General features: G+C 41.9%; 1 protein-coding gene across 6 annotated transcripts in view; it reads right to left on the bottom strand.

Moving 5' to 3' along the window:
• Ptprt (protein tyrosine phosphatase receptor type T) overlaps positions 1-27,553 on the bottom strand; it is a 1,217,152-nt gene that overhangs the window by 95,175 nt on the left and 1,094,424 nt on the right. For 4 of the 6 annotated variants that reach the window (XM_029554985.1, XM_029554981.1, XM_029554982.1 and 1 more), the window contains one exon: positions 939-1,129. In XM_029554985.1, the coding sequence (XP_029410845.1) occupies positions 939-1,129 (191 nt within the window). The remainder of the gene's footprint in view (positions 1-938; positions 1,130-27,553) is intronic. The other 2 variants (XM_029554983.1, XM_029554986.1) reach the window with 1 other exon arrangement.

Below are 27,553 nucleotides of genomic sequence, written 5' to 3' on the forward strand. Positions count from 1 at the left end.
TGGGCCAAGAAAGTTTCAAAATTCCTTTGCAGGAGGTTAGCTGATCTTTGGTCCAGGAAAACATCTTAATGTAAGTTTCTCTCTCATTTTATTGTATTTTTTATTTAGAAAAGGTGAGGTTTGGCGGTTAAGATTTGAAACAAAAGGAGTTAGAAGAAAGCAAAAGGCTAAATTGTTCTGCATAACAGAGCAAATTGAATATGGGAATCATTTCCTGGATGCTGGGGTTGGTGCTTGATGATACTAAAGAGAACTTTGGACAGGGGAGAGGATAGAGACCTGTCAGGAAACTAGACTCTGAGGAGGACTTGCCAGCAATGTGGGTGGTTAGGAACTTCTATGAACAACAATATAGAGTTCAGGCACTTGCCACACTTTGCTACAATCTTCCTTATTCACCGAGTTGCTGCAATAGCTACTGGAGGCACACATATCTTTTGTGCTAAAGATGCTTTGGGTATGAGAGAAAGGGATGGAAAGGGATGCTCAATGCAGGAGTGGGAGGAGGAACATGGAGAGAGGGGAAGCAGTCACAGGACTGAATTGCCTTGGTGGAGCTCAGGGAGAACAGCACAGAAGCATGAACACGGGGCAAGAGGTGAGCAGGAAGAAGCAGGCAAACCAGAAACCTTGGCAGGGAAGGCGAGCTGGCTCTTCTGCAGCATGTGGGAAGAAGGCTTGAGCCATTTTATCTTCCCACTAAAGGAACGTGTACCTCCAAAGTGTAGATATGTTGGAGCATGATGCTTGTCAAATTTAAGGTCTAGGTTCTGGTTAAAATGTAAGCTCTGACTCAGTGGGTCCAATGGGGTATGTCCCCCATACCCCAGGCACTGCTGTCATTCATGGTCAGTGATTACACGTGCAGCAGCAAGGTTTTAGCCAGCCAAAGGTGCCTGTGAGCTGCTGGGGAATCCTCCCACAGGCTGGTCTCTTACCTCGTATTCTTCCTTGAACCCGTAGCCCTGGCCTCTCTTCATCTGGGTGATGTGCTGAAGCAGGTCTGCCACCCGGATGGCAGGCTGGAATTGGTCCCGGGGATAGCTCATCTCCACAGGTTCGAAAGTCCGGTAGGGGTGAGTCTGGATGGTGAGGGTGGGCTGGGACAGCTCCCCGCGGCTGCCATCTGCTTCAAAGCAAAGAAGAAGGTGAAACTATCACTTTGGGAACTTGGTTCTTTGCCTTGCCATCCCTCAGTGTGGCCTGAGGAGGGCAGAAGGAAGTAACTGGGTATTCTACTGATCAAGCAAAGACTGGAGAAACTGCTTGTCTGTGTGGAGAGAGTGAAATTGTGAAATAACCACCCAATGCATACAATAATCCTTGGTTCACTTCAAGGGCTCATTACTGATGTGTGAAGGCAACGTGGCAGCTTAGTTACCATCCCTTGCCTCTCCCCAGGCATTTGTTGAATGCTTTGGTCAATACCAGCCAATCCCAGAACCAGTAAGAAGCAGAAAGACTAACTCTTCCATCACCCTCCTGTTTAAGAAGCAGTCTAGATATGGTCTCCGCTGCTTGTGTGCGGGTGAGGACAGTCTCAGGTGACTCAAAACCACTACTCTGCTTCTGGGCCATTGCCTGCATGCCTGTAAGGGAATTTCTCTACTAGTTTGTTTCCTCTGAGTTGACAGGAACCAGAGCTAATCTTGGACTCCCAACAGGTAGCAGGAGCTCCAGTTGCTCGCTCTAGCAACAGTGGCCTTTCTTCCTATCATTTATTTTTCCCCTTGCTACCGTGGACCCTGAAGTGTCCCTGAACCCAACCTGCAGATTTTCCTGAACTTTTCCCTACAGTTCACCAGGCATTGCTCCCATGTTTGAATCCTACATTTATTCCCTTGATGTGGGACCAAGGACATACCCCAGTTGGCAGAATGTGTGTTTACCACGCACAAGTCCTGGGTTTGAACCCCAGCACCACATTATACCTGGCACAGGATTGCTATCCCAGCACCCAGAAGGTGGAGGCAAGAGGATCAGAAGTTCAAGGTCATCCTTGACTACATAGCAAGTTCCAGGCCAGTCTGGGTTACAGGAGACCCTCCCTGTCTGAAACAAACAGAAAAGAAACAGGACTTAAGCCCCCATTTTGGTCAACTCAGCTACTTTAGGACCTTCTGTTGGTTTGGTCACTCTGGAAACAACTGATCATCCCCAGAACCATCTAGGCTTGCCACACCCACTTCCTTTCAAATACTCTGACAGTCTCTGCCCTAGGGTCATTCAGTTTGAACTATGCAAGAGATAAGAACTGCCAGATGTGGCAGCCATGTGTCTTACCCAGATGTTTTCAGACACTGGGGCACACATGCAGACATCCCGAAAGCCTGTGCCTTGCTCTTTCCCTGAGAGGCTTGTCTTTTCAAAACCTATATCCCCTGGGTTTGTTTGCCTTTCCTGTCACAAATAATTCATCAGACGCTATGGGGAAGCAGACTCTACCCCTAAGTGCCAACACCAAAGCTATTCCTCACAACGGACAGGATACTGGAGGGGAACATCTGACCTGTAGGATGACCTTGCTTGCCTTACCTTCTTTGGCTTTGAGTATTCAAAGTCTAGTTTAGCATCCAGTGAGATCCTTGGTTCTGGGCCAGTGAGAGTCTTGCCCACCCCCATGGTTTTACCTGTGTCATGAGCAGAGTCAGGGATACATTTCTCACATTGCTGTCTTTCTGCTTGACCCCACCTGTTACCTCCTCCATGGGAGGATGAGCTATGAATTTGATTGACCTGAGTTTGAGACACTGATTGCATCATACCTAATTAGGTGAGATCGCTGTGTGAAGCGTGGTTTCAATATGTCCTACTTCAATGTAGTGAGTAAACATAACCAAGGTAGAGTTGGCCTTTTGGGATCAGCCCAATCACACAACAGAAGGATCTTGAGGATACAAATTTACACCTATGTGAGGTGCTAGCAAAACCTTCTTGGTTGCACTTAGAAAAAAAAACCACTGCTTACTTTTTCTCCTGAGATATTAGGTAATAAGTTGATACTCCTTTACTGGTATTAATGTAATGCCTGGCACATATTGGGATTGTATCCCTACTTTGTCATACCCTTGTAATCATGAGTTAGAATTACGAGAACCCCTTCTACGCCAAGGACTTTTCTGGGCAGAGGCAATGTGAAAATAAATATAGTCTACTCTTGAAACTTGATGGTCTGAAATGGAAAATAGGTAAGAGCCACCTGAAGCAAAAAGTTCACATCCTAGAGGTGAAAGTGCGTTTAGGTAGGAGTAGAGGCTGATAGGAAAGCTGTGGGGCAACACTACAGAGAGTAAGGGAGGCAGAGCCAGAAGGGCGGTGAACGGGAGGACTCCTGAAACCAGTATGAAGCTGTGGAAGGCTTTGCAGAAGAATCCCTTTCTTTAAATACTCACACTTTCCTGTAGGTGTCCTGGCTGTCAGGGATTGGAGGGCCCCTTCCAGTGCATGACTCATGTGATGGTGTGATGAGACTCGAGATGGAGAAGGGAAATTTGAGTGTGAATTTCTAGATGCCACATTTCATGACTCCTAGGAGAGGTTACATTAGAGCCAATGCCTAGAATCCTGTGTTTCCCATTGAAACAAAGTCACACAGACATCACAGAGACACACACATCCTGCCCCTAACTCTTCCAAAGAACCTGGGTCACAGGCTCCATGGGAGACTAGCTGTCTGGTAGAGAGGCAGGCTTCCTAGGAGTGGGCACCTGGCAAATTTTTTGTGAGATGCCAAATGTTTCCAAACCAAAACAGCTATCAATATGGATATTTCCCCCTAAACACATTGCTAGACAGACTGTAAACTTGGTGTCAGCAAAACCAACACTGGAATGGGAAATAGACGCCTTTGAAATTTAACAACTCGTATTGCTGTAACATTTGTAATAATGTCAATGCCGGTGCTAATGACACTACAAAGACTTGGAACCAAGGGATTTTCAAGGTTTATTAATTCAACTAGTTGGACTCCCTTTTCCAATGTATCTTAAGCTCACCTGTTCCCTTATTAACCTCCGATAATGCAGAAGTGATGCCTTTTATCACACCCCATTTCACCAGACGCACTATACTTAATTTTCCATCATTAGGTTTAATGAAAACCCAATTTCACAACTCACTTCTCTCAGGAACCTACAAGTAATGCTACGTTTTTATCAGCCCCAATTAAAAAACGTTATGATGTTCCTATTCGAGAGGGAGCCTTAAAACTAATGTGCGATTCTGCTGCTAATTCAACAAGGGCGCTGGAATTCACAAGCTGCTCATAAAACGTAACTCAAACCAGCTGGCCCAGGGAGAGGACATTTTTCATTTTTCCTCCTCATCAGACCTTTAGTTGTCTTGCTTTCCACTCCGAGGTCTTGTATGTTTACTTATCAGGTAATAATATTTTGGATTTCTTTTGTACTTTTTATGTAGCTTCTGCCTAAGCCTGTGAATTGCCGTGCAGGAACTCTTGTCAAGGTCTGCATGGAACATGTGGGATGGGTTCAGGGATTTGGGTGACACCTATGGGATCTGGGGCCTATCACCATCTCTCTGATTTCCACTCTTCTTTCTCTCTGCTAACTCCTCGTCCTTCTTCTGACACATTCCCTCCCTTTAGTCCCCTCTCTCTTTTTTTATTCTTCTGCTTCCAGCCCCCTAGGTTTCCTGGCAGCTCCCACTACATAATTCCCATCACTTGATAGGAACTGCCACTTGAACTAGTTCACAAATGCTTTCCTAGGCTCCTGTCTTGTACAGAGCACCATGTTAGCTACTGTATGCACACAGGCAGGGGGAGGAAGGTGTGTTGCAGTAGAGATAAGCTCACCAAAGCCCTTGGAGGAAGTGAGAAGAAAAAGAAGATAAGTTGTACATAAACAATTCTAACAAAGAGGAAGGGACAGGAACCTAGGAGACTGAAGGATGATGTGCTGCAGGGTTGGGAGCCATGGAAACCCGCTTCATCCTTCACAATTCACCGTTGTGGCTCTTGCCATCTCTATGTACAATCTATGTTGCCTGATAGAACATTCTGTGACAATAGAAAGAGTCTCCATCTGTGCCTTGAAAATACTGCAGCCGTTAACTCTATGTGGCTACCGAGCATGTGAACTGTGGTTAATGTGACAGAAGAACTGTTTTTAATTTTGTTTAGTTTTAATTAATTATTCTTGAAATGCCCGTATGTGGGAACTGGGGGAGATGGCCCACTCAGTAAAATGCTTGCTGCACAAGCATGAGGTCCTAGGTTTGATCCCCCAGAATCCATGTAAAAGATCCAGGCAAGGTGGCATGTATTTTAATCCCTGTACTGGGGAGGTGGAGATGACTGGGGCTTGCTGGCCAGCCAGTCTAGTCAAATTGGTGAGCTCCAGGTTCAGTGACAGAGGTGGGCTCAAAGCATAAGGTGGGAAGTGATAGAGGAAGACACCTGATGCCGATTCCCAGCCGCTATATGCACACGTGTATACATAAATAGGTACACACACACTTGCACACATGTGGTGTGTGAGTACTTATTGGACAGCAAAGATCTAGAGAAAGAGACAGAAAGGGATTGAGCTCTGGAGCCACAAAGAAGAGTGATAGGATCCGTGGCAGACTGTGTAGTGGAGATACAATGCAAGCCATGTATGCAATTTAAAATGTTCTTACAGCAATGTCAAGTAAGGTTTAAAAAATGAACATGCATAATTAATTTCAACAGTACATTTTATTTAACTGGACATATCTGAAGTAGTGTTTCAATATATACTTGGGAAAAACTACTACTGATCTATGTTGTATTCTTTATTTATAGAAAGGCTTTGAAATCCAATGTCTATTTTATACTTCTAGAGTATTTCCACTCAAACTAGTCATATTTCCAGGGCCTACCAGACACTGGTGACTAATGGTTATACTATTGGACAAGGCAAGGGCACACAGACTTATCCAGAGCCAGATAAAGTTCTAAAGAGAGCTTATTTAGAGCTTGAGTGAACTCTAAATAAAAAGGTACTGGTCTAGGTTAAGACAGCTCTAGCCCGAACACTGTGCAATAAAACTTTGTACAATGACAGAATGGTTCTACGTTTTTACCATGGAGTATGGTAGCCACTTGCCATACTGAATTAAATACTTAAAATGTGGTTAATGTGAGCAAGGACATTCAGTGAATTAATAAGTAGCCACTTGTGGACAGGGTTAATAGTTTTTAAACTTTGCTTCCCCATGAATGATAGCAAAACAGAAAATCATGGATGTAAAGTATTAGTTTCATTTTAGTCCTGGCTAAAATGTTGGCTGAAGTATTTCAGAAGCTCTGTTCATAACTCATGAGATGGCAGTTTCTGCAAGCTGAAAGATGCTGAGAGTTTAGGTCTTGATAAAATGGGGCTTGACTCGCTAGTCAACCCACCACAGGCTCTGTGTCCTTGTCCAAAGAATAGATTTTCCTAAGCCTCAGTTTCTACATCCATTTTCTTCCATACAGGAAGAGTCAGTGTTGAGGGAATTCAAAGGGATTGTGCATATTAACTGCACAGTACAATACCTGGCAAGCAAGTGAAAACACAAAAGCTATTTTAATGTTGTTATACACAATGTCCCATTGGCACATGAGAATTTGCAAACTGGAGAGGGAATCCAGAAGTCTTGTAGACTTCCTGCTATGGTCTACATATGATTTGAGTGTGTTCTCCAAAGGTTCCTGTGTTGGAAGCTTGGTCTCTGATTTGGCAATATTGGGAAGAGGTGAAGCTTTCAGTAGGTGGGAACTCCAGGAGGCTGGCGAGATCACTAGGGACACTGGCAGCCAAAGGGACCAATGCCCTTCTTGTGGGAGCCTCAGTTCTAGGACACAGGGTTGTTACAAAGAGCCACACTGACCTGCATCCTTTCTGGCATCCTATCTTTCATGTTAATCTCTCTTTGTTACATATGCTTCTATCATGAACCAAGTTGGAACTAAGGGGATTCCCAGCAGAATAAATAGAGGGGGCCACCGTGTCTTGGACTTTCAGGTCCCCAAACAACTGAATGAATTAATGTTCTTCATAAAACACCCAGCCTTGGTTATTTTGTTGTAGCAATGGAAAAACAGACTAACAGAACTTCTTTCTCATTTCCTTGACTTCTTTCTGCCCTTTTCCATTCCTATTGCTATTATCTTGGTTTGATCTTTATGACAGGGGCACTCCATCAGGATCCTAAAGTCTTTTTCTGCTTTCACAGTTCTCTTTACACAGCTGTGATCAAATTGTCCCTCTTAGCAAAAGTCTTCATGGAGTCAAGACAAAAAATTTTGAACTAGCCAACCAAATTCCTGTGATTTCTGATACCACTATCAATTTCTTACTTCATCTATCAAAATTCCTCTCAAATGCATGTCTCCTTCAGGGCACGACAGCATAAAGACTGAATGGCAAAGATCTAGACTGCTTACTGGGGAGGATGGAGTCTGAGAGGAGAGAGAGTGTGAAGTGAGGAGGAGGCTGGATCACCTGCTCAGTGTGAAGATGTGATCAGAATCGACACAGGGGCTGTGACAACAGCAGATATCAAAACTGGAGCACAGGATCTAAAGAAAAACCTGGATTCAAATAGGAAATTCACAGCTATGAGACCTCAAATAAGTTACTGTGAACCTAAGGATTTTTATTTTTAATTGGTGATTATTATTATTATTATTCCCCAACACCATCATCTCCTTGCTCTTCCTCATCTGAGAAGGTCATTGCAAAGTTTAAATAGGATTTCACTGGGGAAGTCTCCAGGTGGCACAGGGGTGGCAGTCAGTGGCTTTCTTTCCCTTTCCCACCAAATACCAACAGAACCTCAAGATGAACTCATAATAGAAGTGAAATGTAAGTCTGTCATCCAACCTAAGTGCCAGAAATTGGGAGGAATATCTGTTAATTATAGCAGTATCACATGTGCGCACAAAGATAAAGACTTAATTTTCTCAAAACTTCTTTAAAATCTCTGAAATTTTACAAAATAATCTTCCAAATGATTTGACAAGGTGGTTTCCCCTCCAGAGTTGGAAGTAGTTTGCAATTTCTTGGGTGAAGCATAAGATAGAGCAGTTGGCTCATGGTCATATATTATAAGAAAAATATATTCTATATTTCTGAATTCTAGACTTACACTAGGATGGGTGTGTGAGATTTTTGACTCCAAGGGGCAGTCCATTCATAGACCCATCTCATACCCATGTGGGGGCAATGCCATGTCATGGAAGAAGGAAGTGTCTTCTCTCTGTTCCTTGTGTTTGGCCAAATGCATAGGGTTGACTGTACAAAACTAATGCTATGTAAAGCACTACCCACAGTGCATGCGTTTTTGAAATTGAAATGAACACGAGCCAATTGGCAACTGACACCAATAGACTTTGTTACTTGAGATAAAGAAAATTCACTGGTTTGAGGGACAGAAAAGAAATGCCTCTCCTCATCCCACTTTCTTTGCTGAACACAGAAAAATCAAATACCAGGAGCTGGGCATTTCCCAATATGTTCTTCTCCTTAAGGTCCTCCATTGGAGTCTTTGACATGACAAAGACAAAAGAGGATGCCTTTGTATCCCTGATGCAGAGTTAGGAAACAGGGGATGAGATCAGGCACAAGGAAATGTATTCTGGATTCGCTTGCTGTGTCTGATGAGAAGCCAGTCCTCTTTGAGGGGGGAAACATACAGTGCTCCTTTACATGTGTGTCACATGCAAGGGTGTAGGTAGGCATGGGGGCTGCATATAACCAGCATTCTATTTCTGAAGTCACAGGAGGATCCCAACTAACCAGTTGGACATTGAGGAACAGTGAGAGTGTGCCTGCTTTATTTACTAACAAATACGGAGAAACTCCTCTTACTTTAAAATTAAATAAACATATATAAGAAAGACAAAATGGAGTCTTAGGAAAAATACAGTATGTAATCAGTAAGGAAAATGGAACTCTAAATTCTGGAAAAAATACGCTATTTAAAAGAAGAATAACAGTGTTTACTCTGCCTGAGCCTGGAGCTTCAGGGAGATCCCAAATTAATTTGCGTACCTACACCTTCCTGACATAATTCAAGGGAGGATGACCTATTCCCACTCCTCTAGGAAAATTCTGGCTTCCTCAAGTCAATCAGAGTGTTCTGATTCTGCTTGTCTGAATCAGACAAAACCAATGAAAAGGCAGGGAAGCTAAGAAGGAGAACCCAGTGCTCCCTCTGTCCTTTGGACAACAGCTGGTCAGGGTGTGATGCCTAGAACTGCTAAAATAATCATGCATTCATGAGGGGAGCCAGCCTGGGGACAACACGAATGTGAAGTGAGAATTAGTGCAAAGAGTTGAAAGAATGTGGGTCCTGAAAACTCTTCTGGAAGCTGTCCTGACACTCACTTTTCTGCTAGATAATGTATTGAGTTATCATCAAAGACAATTTGATATGGGTTCTTCTCTTTATAATATATTAGCCTACTTAATAGATGGCAGAAACCCATTTTAGAAAGAAATGCATCTCAGGCTTGAGAGATGAGATGGCTCAGCAGTTAAAATCACTGGCTGTTCTTGCAGATGACCCAGGTTCAGTTCCCAGCACCCATATGGTAGCTAACAACCATCTGTAACTCCAGTTCCAGGAGATCTGACATCCTCTTCTGACCTCTGCGGGCACTGCATGACTCGGGTGTATCTACCTTCATGCAGGTAATACACATACACATAAAATTAAAAAAAAAAAACAACAAATACAGAAAAAAGAAATGCATCTCATAAAGAGGAATTCAAGAAAAGATAAGGAAATAAAGGAAGAAACTGTTAAATAAGGTCACGTGTTTTTCAAAAAATGAATCAAGTTCAGTTCAGGCTAGCATTATTCATCCACACACAAGAAGGGAATCCTGTTGTTTATGTCAGAGTGGCTGGAACTAGAAGACTTTATGTCCAGTGAAATAAACCAGGGAAATAAAGGCAAGGGCTGTGATCTGTCTCATCCATAGGAGCTGAAAAACCTCAACTGGAATGTGAACTAGGCATAGCTGGAGTCTGGGAAAAGTGTGCGCTGGGAGGATTTGATCAGTGCACACTGTATGCATGTACTGAAATATTGCAAAAACCTTCATTAACATATACAATTAATACATCAACCAAAAGTAAAATAACTCAAAACTTTGTTAGATGAGGGGAGAAAAGACTGTACAGAAACCAAAAGACAATGAAACAAAACACAAACAGAAAGAGGACATTGACATCTATGAGAGCAAATCACAGGGAGAAGCTTGTGGAGAATTAATCCGAGAAACTTCCATATGAAAAGGCAAGAGAATGGGAGCAATGAGCTATGTTTTTCCTCTCTATCTATCATCAACTCATGTGTGTTCATCTGTAAAGGAAACAAAAAGACATTTTCAGGGAAAAGAAAACAGACATATAAATGACAGATAATTGGTGCTACCAAGAAAGAGAGCAGCGTAAATGAATAGCAGCGATAATAAAGAATACTAGGTGAGAGCAGCTTCCTGGCAGAATAAAACCCGAGCTCTTCAAGTACAGTGTTCAGACACAAGTTAAAAATAGAAGCTAGAGCCTGATCCAATTGTTTAAATATTATTGATATAGAAATACTCGGATAAACATCTAGGATGAACAAACAGCTACCTCTAAAATAAAAGAAGCAATGCCAGCCGTGTCTTCTGATGCCCAATTTTAAATGCCAGGTAGAAAAATAAAATTTATGAAGGGATAAAAGGTATGACTCCAAATTATATACTGAAATGCATTCTGTTTTATTTGTGAGATTACAGAAAGGTATTCTCTGATACAGAAAAATTCCTAAGTTATGCTGGCTGATTCTTTTCTAACGAGTTGGGAAGGTGAAAAATATGTAAAAGATGTAATTTAAGGAAGACCACAAAAACATAACACAAAACAAAACCCATTACAATTGTCATGTTATAAAAAGAACTGATTTAGTAAATACCAAAATCAGTTAAATACAGCTATGAGTACCAAAACCACAATAAATATGTATAAAACAGAATGAATAAAATGATGTTAAGGAGAAATTATATGAAAACTTCACTATAAAAATTCAACGCTAAGGGGCAGAGGTGTTGGCACATGCCTTTAATCCCAGTACTCAGGTGGCAGGGGCAGGCAGGTCTCTGTGAAACTGAGGCCAGCCTGATTTGCATATTGAGTCCCAGGCCAAGTGGAGCTACAGAGAGATCCTATCTCCAAAAGCCCCTCCCCCAAAAAATCGTGGCTCAAATTTCAAATTTTATCAATAAAAACCCAGATAAATACATAACCAGAAATAAAATATATAAACTTCTTCACCTTTCATAATGGGCAGTTAGTAGATAGAATTTTAATTTTAGTACTTATTTAAAGGATGTGACTTCTCTGGACACTTTGTCCAGGGGTATTTGTGTGTGTATAAGTCAAAGGTATCAGGCAACAGAACAAAAAGAAGTGTGTGCAGGTTTCAAACAGAGACAAGAAACAAAAGGAAGGAGACGCTGAACTGGATTCTACCATCTGAGAATCTGTGATCACCGTGCTACTTGGGCTGTGGCAATGGCTCAAGGGGTGAAAAAGCTTGTTGTACAAGCATGAAGACCCAATTTTGGATCCCAGCACTGTGCAAACAGCTGGGTGTGGCCATTCTCATCTGTAATTCCAGCATGCGGGGGGCTATGGAGGGAAGAATGGCCTGAGCTTGCTGGCTAAACAAAACAACAAAACCCCAAACAAACAAACAAACAAACAAACAACAAAACCTTGGCAAGCCCCAGGTTCTACGAGAGACCCTCTATCGAGGGAATAAGACAGAATAATAAGGAGGACACTCACTACCTTCTCTGACCTGTGCATACTAATGTATATACTACACACACACACACACACACACACACACACACACACGAAGAAAAGAAATCAAATATTTCTGTTACTTGTGTGAAAAAGCTATTGTAAACATAGAAATCAATATATAAAACCTAAGAGCACTGGAAATCTTCCTGTTCTAAAACCAACAAGAAGCCAAGCTAGTAGAGGTATTGTCATAATCCCAGACACATTAGTTACCGCTGAACAAAACTGTCTCCACTACAGATGAAGTCACAATGGGAAAATAAAATACAGAAAATGACAGGCCAGGCAGGAAGTTTATCCCCACGAGGGAGAGGTGGCAGATGTGATGCCGAGCACAACACATCCCCGGAATTGAAGATAATAAAACAATTGGAGAGACCATAAAATAAATACATTTCGATGGATTAAAGAGGGAAAGGGGAGAAGAAATATGAACTCATAGCAATAATGCAACACATGGTGGAGAAAGGAGAGGTGAATGGAAAAACACAAATTCAACTTCTAGAGATGAAAAATATAGTTATTGAAAGCAGAAGTAAATGAATACGTAAGAACAGAAGCTGGTGGAACACGGAGAAGGATACAGAAGAAAAGCTGAAGAAGAATCTGTCTCTGCCTTCGAAAACAACAAACACATATCAAACCTCTTCCAAAATCATGGTTAGTGGAAAAACCCAAATAAACTGGTTTGCGATAGAGATTGGTAGAGCATGTTTAGCACACATACGGACTGGCTGGTGAATGTCAGTGTTGGGAAAGGCGTGAGAAAGAGCTAAGGACTCTGGCGGACAAGGCCAGGACCAGATGGTGCAGGTCAGCCCAACACCAGGCTCTGGCTGATTTGAAACAGGAAGTCTTGCTTTGACATGATTTTAGATTCCTATGTAGTGATAAGTTCAGGTAGAAAGCTCCCATCTCCTCTTCCCAGTTTCCCTCAAGGCTGACATTTGAATAGCTGCAGCTCAACATTTAATCAGGGAACTGACTGACATATTCCACTAAACATGGTTACTGGAAAAACCCAAATAAACTGGTTTGCGATCGAGATTGGTAGAGCATGTTTAGCACACATACGGGCTGGCTGGTGAATGTCAGTGTTGTGAAAGGCGTGAGAAACAGCTAAGGACTCTGGCGGACAAGGCCAGGACCAGATGGTGCAGGTCAGCCCAACATCAGGCTCTGGCTGATTTGAAACAGGAAGTCTTGCTTTGACATGATTTTAGATTCCTATGTAGTGATAAGTTCAGGTAGAAAGCTCCCATCTCCTCTTCCCAGTTTCCCTCAAGGCTGACATTTGAATAGCTGCAGCTCAACATTTAATCAGGGAACTGACTGACATATTCCACTAATCTGATTCAGATTTACATGCACACACATGTATCTATATTAGGATTTGGTGATTTTATTATTTGTGCAGACCCTTGATGGCCACTACAGTTGAGATGCAGAGAAAGTTCCACCCTAGGGATTTCTCACGCAGCAAGAGCACCAGCCTTGGAGTCCCTTTCCTAGCTTATGCTATGGGCCGGTGACTGGAATAATAATGAAAATATGTCTTTGGTGGGAATACAAAATTCTGCCAGGGACTCACAAACAGGGTCAACTCCCAGGGATTCATCTCAGAATGGTCCCCACTGTTTGGATTGGAACTTCAGTCGGTCCATCCCTTTGCCTATCTATGGGTTCCTGGTTCTGTGCCTGTCCTGGAAGGTCCAGTGTAGCTTCAGCATGCCTCTGTGGCTAGGCTCAGCCCTGCTGCTAAGCCAGAGCCTCCAGCAGCTCTCCAGCTGGGTTCCTTCATGTCTAACCGCCTGTAGTGAGGGGCTATGCATTTGTATCCGCTCTCTGCCTTTGCCTTCAACGAAGTCTCCTTGAATTCTGTGATCTTTTTAACACTTTGTAGCCATTCTGTAACCTACACTCTGTGTGTGTGTCTATAGGGGTTGGCGTGTGTGTGTGTGTGTATAGGGTGTGTGTTATGTGTGTGTATGGGAGGTATATGTGTACATGTAGGAATGTAGTTGTATGTGTAGACGTGGTGTTGTGTATGTGTATGGGTATTTGTGTATGTAGTTGTAGGGGGGCTGTGGTATGTGTAGGTGTGTTTGAGGAGGTATATATATATGTGTGTATTTGTGTGTGTAGGGATTTGATATTTGTGACAGCTGTGTGTGTGGTATATGTGTTACGTGTGTGTTATGTGTGTATGGGAGATGTATGTGTGCATGTAGGAATGTTGTGGTATGTATGTGTATGGGTATTTATGTGTGTAGTTGTAGGGGGGCTGTGGTATGTGTAGGTATGTTTGGGGATATATATATATGTCTGTGTGTAGGGATTTGATATGTGTGAAGGCTGTATGTGTGTAGGTATGTACCCTGAAACAGCTTCCCTCACTTCTGTTCCAACCAGAGCGAACTGGGTTTTAAAAATCTGCTTTATAAAAGATTTCCAGGAAGGATTTTGTTTGATGAATATATATATAACTTTGAAAACTTTGATTTCCTCTTATGTCACAATTTCATGAAAATCAATGGAACTGGACACCAGAAGTGCTAACACGGTGTTCTGCAGGGTTCTGGGCTTTATACATTTAACATAATGGAAGCCCAGATGAAAGGCCTCAGGTGTGCCAGAGGCAGTGCTAGGGACATTCTTTGGTCTTAACCACTTAGTGATCTAACCAGAAAATAAGAAATAAAGCTGATGGGCGGCACGAGAGCCCACAAGTACATTGTTGGACCACAAAAAGAAAGGGATATAATTGTGGGCTTTTAAAATGTTTTAGTTCACTGGAAACAAGAGTCCTTTTGTGAAATATAAGTCTATTGTTTCATTTTTGCATATTCACCATTCATTTGTACTTTCTGAGTCATTTATGTTCAGGAATAATGGGCCTAGAGAATGCTGAACTTTCACCTGCAAAAAATACCCCAGGAGGAGATAATGAAATACCATGCTAAAATTATTAATAAACTGCTGATAAAATACAGTAAAAATATTGGCTGGCAATGAATGGACTCCAGGGAGTGGAAGCTTTACTGAAAGAGAACGATATGTTAAGGGAAGAAGAAAGTATGGTGTTGCTTAACATCAGAAAGATGAATATTACCGCAAATGTACATAACATCAGTAAGTTCTGTACATGGCCTTGACATATTAATGTAAATAGAATATGTAAACGAACTTAGAGGAACATGTCTTGGTCAGTAAGTTACTGAAAGCAAAAGTACTAAAAAAGTAATTTTCAGAGTTTTAATATTTTTGTAGGCATGAAAGGACAATTTGGGGGTGGCATTTGAGAGGCATTTCTGTACAAAGAAAGAATGTGATTTTATGAGGAAGGATATGAGTCACAGAAAAACAGATTGATTGAAGCTGCGTGCTCAAGAGACTGCAGATGGGACCTGATGTCATTCTTAGGCTCAACAGAACAACCAGCATAAATAAAACCAAACAGTAGAAGATTCGAGTTGCCTTGCCTGCCCTGCTCCAGACCATTGCTCACAGGAAACCTGGGCTACTTATCCTCAAAGGAGGAACATGTGTTGGCTAGGACAGCTAGCAACTTGAGTCATCTGTCTTGAAAACTGTGGAGGGTTTGACAACCTGAAACAATCAAGGAAGCAATGATTCCAACTAGAAAGACCAAGAGACTTCCATGCTGCCCTCTGAAGACAGGTCAAGTATGTGCAGGCTTTAGAGGTAAACAGAACAGAATTCTGACATCACCTCGTACTGTGTGTGCGACTTTGGGTAACTTCTCAAATCAGGTTCTGGGAAGGATTTGCTGCTGGAGTCTCTGGGAGCTGAAGATACAGAGGGAACATCAAGCCCTATAGCAAAATGATCCGAAACTCAACATAGCAGAAGTGAATGCCGTAACAGGAGTTCTTGATGGCCAGCATCCTCATATGTCCCACCTGTTCCTCCTGACGGCTGAAAACAGGATCCCCACGATCCCTAGGATCCTCTCTTGCTTGTCTATGTTCTGTTCTGCACAGCGAGGCATGAGAGAATTGCAGAAGTCTAACTGTGAGCATGCCATCGCTCTGCTCCAACCTTTTATTGGATAACTGCTGTTTTCTAGCCACATTCTAGATTTTAAAATGCTTAATGTGGTTTCAAGGCTATGTGGGACTGGTTCTCACCTCCTTTATCTGCCTTATCATGTATGTGTGTCTCTGTCCTTTATTCTCTAGGCCGCAGCCCCATTGCCATTGTCACTAGCTTCTTGCATAGTGGGCTAGTCTCGTGGAATGGCTAACCTTCTTCCAACCTTTAAGGGCCATGTGGAATCCTATTCATCCTTCAGGACTTGGTTCAAAAGTTACTTTCTATGAGGCATAGGGGCACATGCCTGGAAATCCTAGCTCTCAGGAGGTTGAGGCAGGAAGTTTGTGAGTTTGAGGCCAGCCTGGGCTACATAGCAAGATCCTGTTTCAAACCAAAAACAAATACCAAGAAACGGTCATATCCTCTTCTAGAAGAGGCATAATGCTCTTTAGTCGAAGAAATGTCAGAAATGTCATTATTTGGGAATAGGCACAAAGGAGGGTTTAGATGAATCTCTGTGTTATTAGGGGTCTGAGTTTCACAAATACAACGAAATGTTGAACTCATGGGAAAAAAATAGATTACCTGTTTCAATGATATGTACCATTGGAGAGAGATATATATTGGCATCTGAAATCTTCGACATGCATAATAAAATCAAGGTGAATTAAGGGATGTAAGGGATGGGGAGATAGACGACAAAATGAGTATAGTAAAATGTTAACAGCAGAATCTGGGTGAGGATTATCCACGTTTTCACCTTTTCTGAATAAAGACATCAAGGAAGACATCCCTGTCTATTTCCATGTGAGGATCCTATATGACACCCTGATAATCATATTACCTTTATGAATTACATACAATATTATCTCTTTGGACATATGTCAACCTCATGAACTGTAAGAGTGACTGAACGACACTGAAACAATCCAATATCTGTGTCCTTCACTTGGCTGTAAACCATAAAGGCAGCTGCCGCATCCCCAGGGTTTACCAGTGCATTTCTGGGGTCTTTGTTTGGGAGGCCGACCTTGCTCTGCAACAGCTTTTCCTCCAACATGCTGATAAACATCGCAAGAGCTGGCCCGTTGTCTACCTCCTGGCTCTATTGCATTAGTCCTGGTGAGTGTGGAGAGGTGAACCACCTACATTTACTAAAAAAAATACTTCTTCCCAAGATGGCTGGTGAGTTCAATGATACCTAGATTCAATATACTTCTCTTAGAGCAAACGTCCACCAAAGTGTGACTTCAGCTTGGATGGGACAGGATTTGAAGTTTCTCATTGGCTCTTAGGTTTTAATGCATATACTTTAAAGGCTCAGCTCAGCATTTTCTGTGTATGTATCGCCAACCCCCAGGACCCCACACTCTGAAGACAGGCTTATTTTCGATCTCTCAGATAAGACAAACACATGCAAAATAGTTGCCGAGTAATATTTAGCTAAACTAGAAAATTTCAATTTTGACAGGTTTTACAATCTCCAGATTGACAGGTGACTTTGTCTTTTACTGACGGGCAAGAATGAGAAAATGAAATGACTACCCTTGACTGGAAAAGAAAATTTAAATGTGCAACAGCTAAAACGAGTTTGCCATTGTATGAGGTCCAGTGTAGGGAATTCTCTTGTCCATTTCAAACTGTGCCCTGGGTACTTAGGCTGAATTTGGACTATAACAAGCTTATATAGACAACTTACTTTGTTAGAGTAGAATGAATCCAGTTTGGGAGTCCCAACACCAGGGCTTTCATCTCAGTTGTGCTGATAAATTCTCTTATATAATTTCCTTTGCCTCTGTGGATTTTAGTTTTAATTAAGAAACTGATTTTGGGCTGGGCATGGTGGCACGTGTCTTTAATCCCAGCACTTGGGAGGCAGAGACAGGCAGATATCTATGAGTTTGAGGTTAGCATGGTCTATATGAAGAGTTTCAGGCCAGGGCAGCCAGAGCAACCTAGTGAGACTCTGTCTAAAAAAGAAAGAAGGAAAGAAAAAAAGGAAGGAAAAAAGGAAGGAACTGAATTAGATGAATACTCCTTACACTTTAATTTATATTTCTGAGATTCTTTAAAATGATTCTGATGAGGACCATCTGGAGTGTGACCTAAGAATCTGTATTTGTAGTGAGTCTCTATCAGGCTGCAGATACTGGTCTATGGACCACATTTTGAGTAGCAAAGAACTGAACAGCCCATAAGGGAATTTCCAGGAAATAAATGAAATTATTTTCATAAAAAGTCCTACAGATACTTATAAAAGAGAAAATACTTTTTCTGTCTTTAGTGAGTGAACAGGGTATTGCTCAAAGCCAACTAAAGAACAACAAAGAAATGGAATCAACAAAACACTAGCATTTGGCTTTCCTCAAGTAAAACCATTAAAGATTAAAACTAATAAAAGACTATATCTATCTCAGAGATCAGCTTGGCAGATTCTCAGCTACTGAACTATAGTGATTTACTAATTACACAGTGGATTCCAGACTCTGGTGCTGAATAAGACTCATCTGGAGAGCAAGTTAAATACAGATCACTTGGGCTGGAGAGGTGGCTCAGTGGTTGAGAACTCTGGCTGATCTTGCAGAGGACCTGGGTTGGGTTCCCAGCACTCACATGGCAGCTAACAACTGCCCACCCATAAGGCTGATTCCAGGGGACCCAACACCCTTTTGCGGCCTCTGTGAGCACTGCATGCACACGATGCACTTACATACACACAGGCAAAACACACGCATAAACTGAAAGTAAAAATAAGTAAATAAAAATATAGATCACCTGACTCCGTTTCCAGGAGGCAAGGATTTAGTAGTTTTAGAGTGGAATTGGTGATGTTTGGGAAATAACGTTATAACCATTTTCTGGGTGCTAAAATAAGTCTGACTCAATTACTATTTGGAAACACTGTGAAGATCTGTCCTTCAAGCTTGCTTGCTCGTCTCTCAAAAATCTGTTTCTTCTCCTCATGGTAATGTAAGTGCATAGGTGAGAAAGGAGTCACTGCTATAGGAAAAGACTCAAACAGCTGCCTTCATGGACCTCACACTCTGAGGATCACTGAAAACAGCAAGGAGGGGTCTGGTTTGTCCTTCACGTTTCTTTGCTCTGCTGAGATGCATCAGAAGAACCAGAGGGAAGTCTTGGATTAACAAAGGTACTGGAATAAACTTGTAACTTCTCACTTGGTGAGCCATGTGTTCATCTGTTGTTGCCTAATACACTGGCCCTTCCCAATCTCAGAAGCTTAGCACAGTTGACATCTCCTATGTCATGGATTCTGCAGATCAGAAGTTTGAGTGAAGCTGAGATGGTTCTAAGTCTTTCCTGAGATTGTACTAAGTTAGCTGCTGTGACAACATCTCATGTGAAGACTCGTCTTATAAGAATCTGATTCCAAGTTCACTTCCATGATTGCTGGCAGATTCATTTTCTTCAGAACACTGGAATATGGGCCTCAGTTCATTGATGATGTCTTATGGGCTGGGCCTCTCTAATAGTTCCTTGCTAAGTGGACCTCTCCACAGGAAACTCGCAACATCAGAGCTCACTCCCCACAGAGCAAGTGAAAGCATTGAGATGAGCACCCAAGATGGAAACCATAGTCTTTTCATGACCTGATTTTGAAAGTTACATCTCATCACTTTATCATTTCAGTCTGTGTATTACAAACCAGTCATCAGCTGTGGCCTGCATTCATAGGAAAGAGAGGATGCACTGATATAAAATAGGAAGCAGGGATCATGGGGCCACCTTAGAGGATATTAATCACAAATCTCAACATTATTCCAAAATGCTTTTGAAAGAGACAGTGTCAATAAAAAAACATTCACAAACTTTAAAGAAATCAAATCATATTTTCATTATAGTAATTCATTTTAAGAGATGTAATCAAAGCTTTCCAGTTAATTTTGCTTAACTTTGCCAATTTTCCAGAGGTATTTATTTAGTGAAAATTTCTAATTTGTAAAAGTTCTAAGATGCCCCCTCTGCACTTTTCAACAGAGTTTTCCAGTGTCTGATATTTGAAGGGAAATAAATGGCTTAATTTTCCTGATGACAAGAATTGACATTGGCAGCAATCTTTAACTGTTGAAGAGTTAAGAACGCAAGTTGAATGGCTTCACCCATATAAAAAAATTCATTCCTTAAGTAAATGAATTAGCCATATAATTGACAGTCAATTCCAGTAATAAAATACTAATTAAGTGATTCTGCTAAGTAAAAAGTGTAATGTGATGAATTTGCTAAACAATAGCTTAACTAATAAATTTTCATGATAAATAAGTGACTTGGAATTGTGACTAAACACTCACCACATCTATGGACAGTTGAAAAAGATGCTTTCAGAAAACAATGACAGGAGTGACTGTGCCAGCTAACATCCTTAATGGATTGTGCTTGGCTCCTTGCCAAGCCACACTAAGAATAAGTCTGAATGGGGTAGATGCATCATTCTAGGGGAAGGGAACGTGATCATGGAAATCACCATGGTCACACCCTAGGTGACTAATCTGAATGATGACTTGAGATAGGACAGTGCAGCCAGGTTGCTGTAATAATAAAACCCTGTAACGGGCAGGTAGAAGCAGGATTCAGCATCAGAACTTCCTAGGCTAAAATTGATCAGACTCAGCACCAGGGGGAGCTCCTGGAATCTGTGGCTCAGGATTTCCTGAAGGTATATACTCGGTTCATCATCTATAAGGAGTTCAAAGATTAAAGGGCTTGCTTTCTGCCCCCAAAGGATTATATGACAGTATGATCCAACCCGAGGTACACGTGATTCTTTTCTTCTTTGGAAGAATCGTGGATTCAGTTCCTTCACAGTGATGCCTTCTGGAGTTCCTTCACAGTGATGCCTTTTGGAAGGATCTGAATTCGGTGAGTTCCATCTTTCTCATAGACTCCACTACTTCAGACCTCGAAGTCCTACCCAATAATGAACAGTGAGGGCTTTTCTGTATTAACCTTGTTCTCTGGACCCTTGTGGCTGGAACAGGGTCTTGGGTTCCTTACCTTCCCCCTAACACATCAGGTACATTGTTGCCTTGGAAGCATTTAGCAAAGACATTTTCTTGACACATATACCTTCTCTTTTTTTCTTTTTCTTTCTTTCTTTTTGAGGTAGGGTCTTCCTGTAGTCCCAGCTGGACTGGAACTCACTGTGTAGACCTGACTGACCTTGATCTCACGGAGATCAAGAGCTCAGCCTGTCTCTGCCTCCCGAGTGAGTGCTGGATGAAAGGCCTGTGCCACCACACCTGGCATCTCCTACTTTCTTACAGTCTTTCGTCAAATGTCATCTTCTGAAAAATGGAAATCCTCACCTCCTATGGCCCCTGATTCTACCCCACCTCTCCCATTGTTTCAGAGCACTTATTACTACCTATCTCTCCATTTGCCACCTCTATTAGAATGTAACCTTCAGAAATATAAGGAATTTTGAACTTCTGCTTCATTCATTGATCTAGCATAAGAGAGATGACATGTTGGCATGTAGTGAACAGGTATCCAAGAAACACTGTTGAATGAGTAAACGGTTCTCTTCATCCTGAAGAGAACAGTGTGATCTTAAAAAATAGAGTAAGGAATAGACTGTGTCTTGGGATTTGGAGCCATCACTGTCCAAGCAGGTCATTTATTCAGCGGCATCAGATGTGCATATTTCCCATTAAAATGACAGTAGAGCCCAATCAAAAGATTGGGTTTAGAGACCAGCTCTGCCACTTAATAGCAATGTGGCACTGAGGAAGTTACTTAGTCTGCCTGAATCTTAATCTCTACACTTGTGAAAGAAGCCTGGTACCACTGATAATCACTACCAAGAGGATTACATGATGTAACATATGTACAATGTCTAGTATAGTCTTTGGCACGTAGCTAGTGCTAAACAAAATCTTTTATGCTACAACTTATAGATAATGAAGTATACTCCTTAACACCTAAGAGGAAGCTGACTTTTCAGATTATGCAGACATTGGAAAGACCCATAAAAGCATAAATTGAAGACAGATAATCTATAAGTATGAAAGGATTAAGCATTAGAAGTTTAAAGACTTGCAAAAGACAGAGGAGGAGGTCATAAGAGAAGGGGCAATAGAGTTTACAGAGTGGTTCTGAAGCGTGCTCCTGTGAGACAGAGGCCAAAGATGGTGATGGGGCATGCAGAACTAATCACAGGCCAGGATTACAGCTTCCTAAGAAATGGGTATATAGGGGCTGAAGAGATGACTCAGCCGTTAAGAGCACTGTCTGCTCTTTCAGAGGACCTGGGTTCAATTCCCAGTACACAGATGGTGGCTAACAACCATCTGCCTATAACTCCACTTCCAGGGATCCAACTCCCTCTCTTGACCTCCTTGGGTATTGCATGGGTGCATTTACCTACATGCAGACAATACATTCATACACATAACACAAAAAAAGAAAAAAATGGGTATACAAAAGTACACCCTATAGCTTTTCCAGACCAGTATGCTGGTCTTCTTTCATCACGGGATTAAAACCTAAGAGCAACTTTAGATGTCTTCCAGTCATCAGGCTTCATATTTTTCAGGAATGCATAAGAATAGTCAGTTGAGCCAGGCGTGGTGGTACACTCCTTTAATCGCAGCACTCAGAAGGCAGAGGTAGGCAGATCTCTGAGATAGAGGCCAGCCTGGTTCACATAGAAAGTTCCAGGTCAGCTGGGGCTACAGGAAGACCCTGCCCCCCGCAAACAAATAAACGATAACAAAAAGAATACTTGGTTGAACACTGAATAGTTAAAAGTGAGCCATTTTGGCCCATCTTGAGTACAAAATTAACAAATGATTCATTCAACACACTTGTCAATCTATTCCTCATCAAGCACCAACCTAGTACCCAGAGATGGACTGGTGGGTAAAAGAGAAGTGAACATTCTATATGATTTTATAGGCTGATAAAGGAGGCAGTCATCAGCCACAAAACACTGAGAAGAACAAACATTTGCATACATGACATTTTTGATACATGCTGAGAGGCAAAGAACGTAGTGCTATTAGAAAAAAAATAAGCGGACCAGGCATGGTGGCGCATGCCTTTAATCCCAGCACTTGGGGGTGGGGAGCAGAGGCAGGTTGAATCTCTGTGAGATCAAGGCCAACCTGGTCTACACAGCAAGTTCTAGGCCAGCTGTGGCTACAGATACACCCTCAACAAATTGGTGACCAATTCTTAGATTGGCTATTTAGGAAAACCCTTGAAAGCTGACATTAATCACAGACCTGGAGGATAAGTGGTAGTTTAACAATGAAAGAAAGAGAAGAATATTCTAGAGAGAGGGCACACAGTTGTTGAAACAATGATATTGAAAAATGCTTAGTGTTTTCAAACAATAAGTAAAAAGTTAATATGACTGGGCTGTATTAACATAATGGCTATAGATGAAATTAAAGATGTAATCAGGGGCTGCAGTTGGTAAAGTGCTTACCACATATGTATGATAACCTGAGTTTGGTCCCCAGCATCCACATAAAAAATTCAGGTGTGATGGACCAGACCTATAACCCCAGAATGGGGGAGGAGAGACAGGAGGATCCCTGGAGTTTGTTGGTCAGCTAAGTCTAGCTAAATTGGTGAGCTCCAGGTTCAGTGAGATGCCCTATCTCAAAAACTAAGATGGATAGGTTGGGGAGATAATTTAGTTGGTAAAGCACTTGCCATGGAACCCCTCTCCCTAGCACCAACATAAAAGCTGAGCATAGTTGTATACATCTGTAACTCTATGCCAGGAGTAGGAAACAGAGGACCATTTCAGGAGCTCAATGGCCAGTCAGTCTTGCCAATTGTTGAGCTCTGGGTTCAGTAAGAGACCCTGTCTGAAAAGCTAAGATGGAAAGCAATAAAGTAAGACACTGGATATTGACCTTTGGCCTCCACACAGATATGTGTGTGCACCGTCCCCTACACAGATGCATACACACAACCACATACATATGCTACACACACACACACACACACACACACACACACACACACACACAGAGTTATAAAGATGTAAACCGAAATCTGGGTGTCTGTGAGCCATGAGAAATATTTAAACATCATTCCAAGAACAATGGGGAGTCAGTGACACTTTTTTTTGGTTGGGCTGTAGTATAGTGAGATCTGCATTTTTAAATTGCAGAACAGGCTTGGCAAGTGTCTATTTTATAAGTAAAGCATCACAATGACATTGAGTTACTAGCGAACTCAATGCACTGTGCTGATGAATCCATTTGAAAGGGCTGACAGAACAGAATGAGAAGGGTTACAGGGACAGTGCCCAGGGATCAGATCTGCAAGTAGACATATCTGACAGGGCACAGCTGGCTGGAGACTCACTGCTGGGGTTTCCACTGCAGAAGGGACAGGAGTGACTCTGCTAGTCTGGAATGACTCTCTTACTTTCTAAGCCTCTGTTCTATCTGTAGATCAGAGGGAATTTCATCTAACCTAGATCAAAGACCTTGAAGATGAAAAGGGGTTTTCACCTTGGAAAAACTGAACTGTCCCAATGAGACATTATCTGAATAACGACACTCATTTCAAAATCAAACATGTACAAATATTTCCAGGTATCAAACTCTCAAAATATTGATTGACTGAGAAATATGGAGCAAGCCAGAAGATCTAATCAATACACTAGACTTAAAAACCATTCTAAGAATGTAATGTTATAGAGAACACTCACTATTACCCCTTCCTTTCAAAGAACTGGTCACACCAATTGGTTTGTAGTGACTGTTAATTCTATAAGCAGTGTGTGTGTGTGTGTGTGTGCGCGTGCGCGCGTGCGTGAGTGCATGCATGAGAGAGAGAGAGAGAGAGAGAGAGAGAGAGAGAGAGAGAGAGAGAAGAGACAGAGAATTTCCTGTGTGCCTCAGTTTTTGTGTTGACACTTTCCCAGAAGTCTGATATATGTGCATTAATATTACCCACTCAAACTCCAACACATTTGCCTCAGTCACCACCACAAAGACCTTTATAAAATGGATTGCAATCCCTTCTCTTCATTTTTAAAATCTATGTTAGCTCCTTGCAGAAAATAATGCATTTCAGTTGCTCATATTCTTTTTCTTTATTTTTAATTTTTTTAGTCAGGGTCTCCATAGTCCTAACCAGCCTGGAACTCATTATGTAGATATGTATACCAGGCTGACCTCGATCTCCCAGTGATCTGCCTGCCTCTGGCTCCCGAGTAATGGGATTAAAGATGTGCTCTATCACACCTGGTATTCGCTCATATTCTTTAAGATACAATCTCTGGTTTATTCCCAAGGTTCTTTAACACCATGGAACTAACACCCTCAGTAATACAAGAGATCAAACCATTCATTATCTTAAGTTCAGTGACTTTTCTGAGAAAAATGCCAGGGACAGCTGGGCTTTAGGGAGGATGAGATCCATACACACAGAAACAACCACTTATCTCTTACCCTCTATGTTCTGTTGAAAGCTCTAAGAAAATGTTAATGATTTTGGACTCTGTTTTTAAAAATTTTTTAATTTTATTTATTTGTGTGTATTTTTTTATATGCCACAGCATGCACGTGGAGGTCAGAGGACAACTTACAGAAGTTGGTTCTCTCCTTCCACCATGGAGTCCTGGGGACTGGTACTAAACTCAGGTCATCAGGCTTGGTGACAATGACCTTTACCCATAGATCCATCTCACCAACCTCGGACTCTGTTTGTTGACAGTATATATTTACTCTCATAAGGAATTATACAAGAGTCACAGTCACAGTATCTGCGGAGACCCTGCCAGACTATGAACTGGTAACAGCAGAGTCATAGCTGTCACTAACCAAAGTGGAAATCAGAAAATTGTGAAATATCTGTATTGGTTATCCACTCACCTCTCTGCCCGCCATATGAATTTTCCCCTTTTAGACTGTTGTGTTAGTTGTCGCCAAGATGATCCCCACTGAGTCTTTTCCCTCCTATATACCATTGCTCTTGTAGAGAAACTGAGCCTGCTCCTTCACACCGAGTTAAGCTGGCCTGTGACTACTCTCAATTATGACAGGAAGCAGAAGCGATGCTGGCACATGGACCAAGTTTTTAGGATAATCCTTTCTGGCTTTCTTCACTCACTCACTCACTCACCCACTCTAGGGGAAGCTGGCCATGGTGCAAGACATTTGATTGCTGTGAGCCTGCCCTGCTATAGGAATCCTGTTAAATGCATAGGGAAGAAACAATGTCAGCCTGCTCCAGCTGTTTCAGTCATTTAAGCCCAGGAATCAGATACACAAACAGAAACCATTTGGTAATTTCATCTCTAGCAGATGCTACCTGAGAAAGAACTGAAATCCTAGACATATAGCCCAAGGAGAGCCACAGCCAGTTCCAGCCACTCAGGACATCCCACCATCTTCAAGCAGAGACAAGCTTCTCTCATGCTTTCTGTAAATTCCAGGCCTTAAATTGTGAACAAAACACAGTGGTTGTTGTTACATGCCACTAAATTTCAATGTGGTAAGCAAACATCAATCACTTCTTTGTCTTTTTCAGTCTTGACTGATCTCCAACATTTCATCCTGTAAAATCCAATTCCTCCACCACGTTGTCCTTAATCTAAGGATCTATTTCCTTAGATTAATGACATCTCCTACATTGACAGGCTATTGCTGAGAGAGGACAGTGTGTCTGAAGTTTACATAAAGGGGCAGTGAGATGTGAAAGGCTGGGAGATGTGAATTTTAGGCAGTTTCTCATTGCCTAGAAAACCAAGATGGTCCAAATGCCTTCCTTCTTATCTAGTCAGTAAATGCCACTAATTATCGAAAATGTTTGACTCTTGAAACAAATATGTGGGAAACCTGCATGACATGGGCTGGGCCAATTTAACAGGTAGTCATTGTTGACAGTCATTCTTAGATAAGTCGCTTTCCATATCTACTTTATGGGACCAACCAGCCAAAGGAGACTCACACTGTTGTTACAGCCACTTTTCTTTACTGTTTTTCAGGCATCTTCAACTGGCAGAGCCACATAGCAGTCAGCCTGAGATTTGTCTATATTTCTATGTGTTCTGAGACTCACTTGTTTATACCCCTTACTGCTTAAGAGGTTGGAGGATGATGATATCATATCCCCAGATCATCCAGTGACTGATTTTCAAAGGATCATTTTCATAGCAGCTTCCTGATTTGTAGTAACCATAAAAACAAATTTGCAAAATTCCCTTTTGAGTATTATTGACATACTGATGTTGGAGGCAGGAGTGCTAGAGGGACTAAGATCTGGGTAGCATCTGGCTGGCAAAGGAACATCCTTGGATTCATTTCTCTGCCTGCATCCATTTAGGGATGTTGAAAATAGTACAACCATGTACAGTGTCACTGCCCAACTCTCTCTCTCTCTCTCTCTCTCTCTCTCTCTCTCTTCTATCTATCTATCTAATCTACCTACCTACCTATCATCTATCATTCATCCATCCATCCATCTGTCTATCTGTCTGTTCATCCATCCATCCATCCATCAATCCATCCATCCATCCATCCATCTATCCATCTGTCTTAGTTTGTTCTTCATTGTTGTGACAAAACACTCTGACCACTACCAACTTGGGGAGGAAATGGTTTATTTATCTTACATCTCTCTGGGTCACAGTTCATCAGGGAGCCCAAGGTAGGAACTCAGGACAGGAACCTGGA

This window comes from Nannospalax galili, unplaced genomic scaffold (genome assembly GCF_000622305.1).
Source record: "Nannospalax galili isolate Female #2095 unplaced genomic scaffold, S.galili_v1.0 scaffold205, whole genome shotgun sequence".
NCBI lineage: Eukaryota > Metazoa > Chordata > Mammalia > Rodentia > Spalacidae > Nannospalax > Nannospalax galili.